General features: G+C 61.4%; 1 protein-coding gene across 1 annotated transcript in view; it reads left to right on the top strand.

Annotated features, from left to right (window-relative positions):
- Positions 1–2,065: 2,065 nt before the first annotated feature.
- The window catches only part of LOC135525085 (basic proline-rich protein-like), a 4,321-nt gene continuing 136 nt past the window's right edge, over positions 2,066–6,250 (top strand). Inside the window, exons 1-3 of the mRNA XM_064952840.1 lie at positions 2,066–2,339; positions 3,947–5,274; positions 5,357–6,222. Coding sequence (XP_064808912.1) covers positions 2,066–2,339; positions 3,947–5,274; positions 5,357–6,222 — 2,468 coding nt within the window. The remainder of the gene's footprint in view (positions 2,340–3,946; positions 5,275–5,356; positions 6,223–6,250) is intronic.

The following is a 6,250-nucleotide window of genomic DNA, read 5'->3' as shown; positions in this document are numbered from 1 at the left end:
CCGTCAGCCAGCTAGAGATACACGGGACCGTCAGTCAGCTAGAGATACACGGGACCGTCAGTCACCTAGAGATACACGGGACCGTCAGTCAGCTCGAGATACACGGGACCGTCAGTCAGCTCGAGATACACGGGACCGTCAGTCAGCTCTAGAGATACACGGGACCGCCAGTCAGCTCGGAGATACACGGACCGGCCAGTCAGCTCGAAACAGGACCGTCAGTCACCTAGAGATACGGGACCGCCAGTCAGCCAGCATCGAGAGATACACGGGACCGGCCAGTCAGCTCGGGAGATACACGGGACCGTACCGTCAGTCAGCTAGTCAGCTCAGATACGGACCGTCAGTCAGCTAGAGATACACGGGACCGTCAGTCAGCTAGAGACACACGGGACCGTCAGTCAGCTCGAGATACACGGACCGCTCAGTCAGCTCGAGACCGGACCGTCAGTCAGCTAGATACACACGGGACCGTCAGTCAGCTAGATACACACGGGACCGCGCGCCGCCCGAGATACACGGACCGTCAGTCAGCTCGAGATGCACGGGACCGTCAGCCGCGTCCCGAGATCAGTCAGCTCGAGATACACGGACCGTCAGTCAGCTCGAGATACACGGGACAGTCAGTCAGCTCGAGATACACGGGACAGTACCGTCAGGAGATACACGGACCGGCTAGTCAGCTAGAGACACACGGACCGTCAGTCAGCTCGAGATACACGTGACCGTCAGTCAGCTAGAGATACACACGACCGTTTCAGTCAGCTAGATACACACACGGGACTGTCAGTCAGCTAGAGACACACGGGACCGCACTCAGTCACCTAGAGATACACGGGACAGTACCGTCAGTCAGCTAGAGATACACGGACCGTCAGTCAGCTAGAGACACACGGACCGTCAGTCAGCTAGAGACACACGGGACCGTCAGTCAGCTAGAGATACACGGGACCGTCAGTCAGCTAGAGATACACGGGACAGTACCGTCAGTCACCTAGAGATACACGGGACAGTACCGTCAGCCAGCTAGAGAAACACGGGACCGTCAGCCAGCTAGAGAAACACGGGACCGTCAGTCAGCTAGAGAAACACGTCAGTACCAGCCAGTCAGCTAGAGATACACGGAACAGACCGTCAGTCAGCTAGAGATACAAGGGACAGTACCGGGCTCAGAGACACACGGGACAGTACCGTCAGTCACCAGAGATACACGGACAGTACCGTCAGCCAGCTAGAGATACACGATACCGTCAGCCAGTCAGTCAGTCACCTAGAGATACACGGGACCGTCAGTCAGCTCGAGATACACGGGACCGCCAGTCAGCTCGAGATACACGGGACCGCCAGTCAGCTCACGGACCGATCACACGGGGGACCGTCAGCTCGAGAGCCGTAGTCAGCTCGATACACGGGACCGTCAGTCAGCTAGAGATACACGGACCCGTCAGCTCGAGATACACGGGACCGTCAGTCAGCTCGAGATACACGGGACCGTCAGCCGAGATACAGACCGCCAGTCAGCTCGAGATACACGGACCGTCAGTCAGCTAGAGATACACGGACCGTCAGTCAGCTAGATACACACGACCGCCAGTCAGCCAGATACACGGGACCGTCAGTCAGTACACACGCCGCCAGTCAGCTAGATATGCACGGGACCGTCAGTCAGCTAGAGACACACGGACCGCCAGTCAGACACCGTCAGTCAGCTAGAGATACATCGGACCGCCAGTCAGCCGTACAGGACCGGCCAGTCAGCTAGAGATACACGGGACCGCCAGTCAGCTAGGATATACACGGGACCGCCAGTCAGCCCACGGGACCGCCAGTCAGCTCGGAATACACGGGACCGTCAGTCAGCCAGTCAGCTAGATACACACGGGACCGCCAGTCAGCTAGATATACACGACCGCCAGTCAGCTAGATACACACGGACCGCCAGTCAGCTAGATACACACGGGGACCGTCAGTCAGCTCGAGATACACGGGACCGCCAGTCAGCTACACGGGACCGCTGTCAGCTTACACGACAGCCAGTCAGCTCTACACGGGACAGTCAGCAGATATGGGACCGGCCAGTCAGCTAGATACACGGACCGCCAGTCAGCTTAATTTGTCAGCCTCAGGGATCCACACGGACCGCAGTCAGCGAGACACGGGACCGTCAGTCAGCGTGGATACACACGGGACCGCGCCCTCGAGATACACGGGACCGTCAGTCAGCTCGCCCCTCCTTGATGGGGGACCGTCAGTCAGCTCGAGATACACGGGACCGTCAGTCAGCCTCCGAGATGGGACAGTCAGTCAGGATACACACGGACGTCAGCTGCACACGGACCGTCAGTCAGCTCGAGATACACGGACACAGCTTCGAGATCACGGGACCGTAGTCAGCTCGATATACACGGGACCGTGGTTCAGCTGAGATACACGGGACCGCCAGTCAGCTAGATACACACGGGACCGCTGCCAGTCAGCTCGAGATAGGGACTGCAGTCAGCTGAGATACACGTCAGTCAGCTATACGGGACTGTCAGTCAGCTAGAGATACACGCCGTGGGTCAGCTAGAGACACACGGGACCGTCAGTCAGCTAGGAGACACACGGACCGTGTCAGTCAGCTAGAGACACACGGGACCGTCAGTCAGCTTGACTGTTTTAACAGCACATGGACAGACAGATGAATGCATAAAAGGTGTTAATTTGTACATCCACAGGGCACAGCCTGGGTGCCCACTTGGTGCCCGCCCTCGTAGATCGCCCTCCTTGATGGGGCACAGCTGACACTGGGGGTCGATGCCCAGGACACACATGGTACAGCCAGTTACCATCTGGCACCTTCACTATACCATAACACGCCTGGTTTGGGGGGGCAAAAGGGGGAGAGAGAGAGAGTTAGGACTGCACATGGTACCGTCACTAGACCATAACACGCCTGGGCAGGAGAGAGACAGTAGGTTAACAGGCAGACAGGGAGAGGAGACCTGAGGATGGGGAATCACTAAAACAATACAGAAATACACTACGGTGGGGAGGAACACCACGTCCAGAAATCAGCTCAACGTAATTGAAGAATCCATAGATGACCACTTCTGGGAAAATTGGAAAACACTAAAACATGAAGAGTTATCTATCCAAAACAGAGATGTATGGATAAACCACTTCTCCATTTTTGTGGCCCTATAACAAAGAACAAAACAGCAAAAACATATGCATGATCAAATACAAATCTTAGAAGAATCAACTATTATAGACTACCAGATTCCACTGGATTCTCGAATTACATTGAAATGAACAACAGGACAAAATACAAAACCTCCAACCCAAAAAAGGCCTGTGGTGTTGATGGTACCCTCAATGAAATGATCAAATATACAGGCCACAAATTCCAATTGGCTAAACTTAAACTCCTTAACATCATTCTCAGCTCTGGCTTCTTCCCCAATATTTGGAACCAAGGACTGATCACCCCAATCCACAAAAGTGGAGAAAATTTGACCCCAATAACTAGCGTGGGATACGCGTCAACAGTAACCTTGGGAAAATCCTCTGCATTATCATTAACAGCAGACTCATACATTTCCTAAATGAAAACAATGTACTGAGCAAATGTCAAATCAAAGAAACAAACCAAAACAAAAGGCAAAGTCTTCTCATGCATTGCTGATCTCAAGAAAGCTTTTGAAAAGCTTTTGACTCAATTTGGAGGGTCTGCTATACAAAGTGAAGGAAAGTGGTGTTGGGGAAAAACATACGACATTATTTTACATTTACATTTAAGTCATTTAGCAGACGAAAAATCCATGTACACAAACAAGTGTGCGGTTAAAATTGGGAAAACACATTTTTTTCCACAGGGCCATGGGGTGAGAGAGATGCAGCTTAAGCCCCACCCGCTTCAATAACATATATCAACGATTTTGGCGAGGGCACTTTCGAACTGCAGCCCCCCGGGCCTCACCCGACGAACTGCAGCGCCCGGCCTCACCGACTCCGAACTGCAGCGCCCGGCCCCACCCGACTCGGAACTGCAGCGCCCGGCCCCACCCGACTCGAACTGCAGCGCCCGTCTCACCCGACTCGAATCCGCAGCGCCCCGGCCCCACCCGGGCTCGAACTGCAGCGCCCGGCCCACCCGACTGGACCAGCGCCCCGGGCCCCACCCGACTCGAACTGCAGCGCCCGGCCTCACCCGACTCGAACTGCGCCCGGCCTCACCCGACTCGAACCAGCCCCGGGCCCCCACCCGACTCGAACTGCAGCCCCCGGGCCCCACCCGACTCGAACCGTGCCCCCGGGCCCCACCCGGACTCCGGAACTGCAGCCCCCGGGCCTCACTCCGACCCGGAATCCGTAGCGCCCGGGCCTCACTCCGACCCGGGAACTCCAGCCCCCGGCCTCACCCGGACTCGGGACCGCAGCCCCCGCCTCACCCGACCCGGTCCGCAGCTCCCGGGCCTCACCCGACTCGAACCAGCCCTCTGGGCCCCACCCGACCCGAACTGCAGCCCCGGCCTCACCCGACTCGGGACTGCAGCCCCGGGCCTCTACCCGACTCGGGACCGCAGCGCCCGGCCTCACCCGGACTCGGAACTGCAGCGCCCGGGCCTCAACTCCGACTCGGACCAGCAGCGCCCGGGCCTCACCCGACTCGGAACTGCAGGCCCCCGGGCCTCACCCGGACTCGGGAACCGTAGCCCCCGTCCACCCGGCCCGAACCAGCCCCTTCGGCCTCACCCGACCTGGAACCGCAGCCCCGCCTCACCCGACTCGGGACCAGGCGCCCCCGGCCTCACCCGACCCGAACTGCAGCGCCCGGGCCTCACTCCGACTCAACTGCAGCGCCCGGCCTCAACCCGACTCGACCAGCAGCGCCCGGGCTCCCCACCCGACTCGGGAACCGCAGCGCCCCGCCCTCACCCGGGACTCGAACTGCAGCGCCCGGGCCTCACTCCGGACGCGGTCCGGCAGCGCCCGGCCTCACCCGACTCGAACCGGCAGCGCCCCGGCCTCACCCGATTCGAACTGCAGCGCCCGGCCCCACCCGACCAATCCGCAGCCCCGTGTCCCACCCGGCACGAACTGCAGCCCCGGCCCACCCGACTCCGACCAGAGCCCCCTGGCCTCACCCGACTCGAACTGCAGCCTCCCCGGGCCTCGACCCGACTCGAACTGGGCAGCGCCCGGCCTCACCCGACCCCCGCCGGGACCACAGCCCCCGGCTCCCACCCGACTCGAACTGCAGCGCCCGGCCTCACCCGGACGCCGGGAACCGTAGCGCCCGGCCCCACCTGACTTGATCCAGCCTGCCTGACTCGAATCCGCAGCGCCTGCCTCACTCCGACTCGGGAACCAGGCGCCCGGCCTCAATCTCGACTGGACCAGCGCCCGCCTCACTCCGACTCAACTGCAGCGCCCGCCTCACCCCGACCCGGGAACTGCAGCCCCGGGCCTCACTCCGACCCGGACCGCAGCGCCCGGCCTCACCCGGACCTCGAACTGCAGCCCCCGTCTCACCCGGACTCGAACTGCAGCGCCCGGGCCTCACCCGACTCCGGGACCGCAGCGCCCCGGCCTCACCCGACTCGAACTGCAGCCCCGGCCTCGACCCGACTCCGAACCCGAGCCCCCCGCCCCACCCGACTCGAACTGCAGCGCCTGCCCACTCCGACTCGGGACCACAGCCCCGGGCCTCACCCACTCGAACCAGCCCCCGGGCCTCACCCGACTTCCGAACTGCAGCCCCCGGGCCTCACCCCGACTCCGAACCAGCCCCGGGCCTCACCCGACTCCGGACTGCAGCCCCCGTCCCCACCCGACCGAATCCAGCCCCCGGGCCTCGACCCGACCTCGGAACTGTAGCCCCGGCCTCACCCGACTCGAACTGCAGCGCCCCGGCCTCACTCCGACTCGAACTGGGCAGCCCCCGGCCCCACCCGACTCGAACTGCAGCCCCGGGCCCCACCCGACTCGAACGCGCAGCCCCGGCCTCGACCCGACTCCGGAACCGCAGCCCCCGCCCCACCCGACTCGAACTGCAGCCCCGGGCCTCACCCGACTCCGAATCCGCAGCGCCCGGGCCTCACCCGACTCGGGAACCGCAGCGCCCGGGCCTCACCCGACTCGAACTGCAGCGCCCGGCCCCACCCGATTCCGACCTGCAGCGCCCGGCCTCACCCGACTCGAACTGGGCAGCCCCCGGCCTCGACCCGACTCGAACTGGCAGCGCCCCGCCCCCACTCCGACTCGA

The sequence above is a fragment of the Oncorhynchus masou genome, chromosome 31 (genome assembly GCF_036934945.1).
Source record: "Oncorhynchus masou masou isolate Uvic2021 chromosome 31, UVic_Omas_1.1, whole genome shotgun sequence".
Classification (NCBI taxonomy): Eukaryota; Metazoa; Chordata; class Actinopteri; order Salmoniformes; family Salmonidae; genus Oncorhynchus; species Oncorhynchus masou.
Note: the sequence above shows the minus strand (reverse complement) of the source record. Positions and strands in the feature narration are given on the sequence as shown.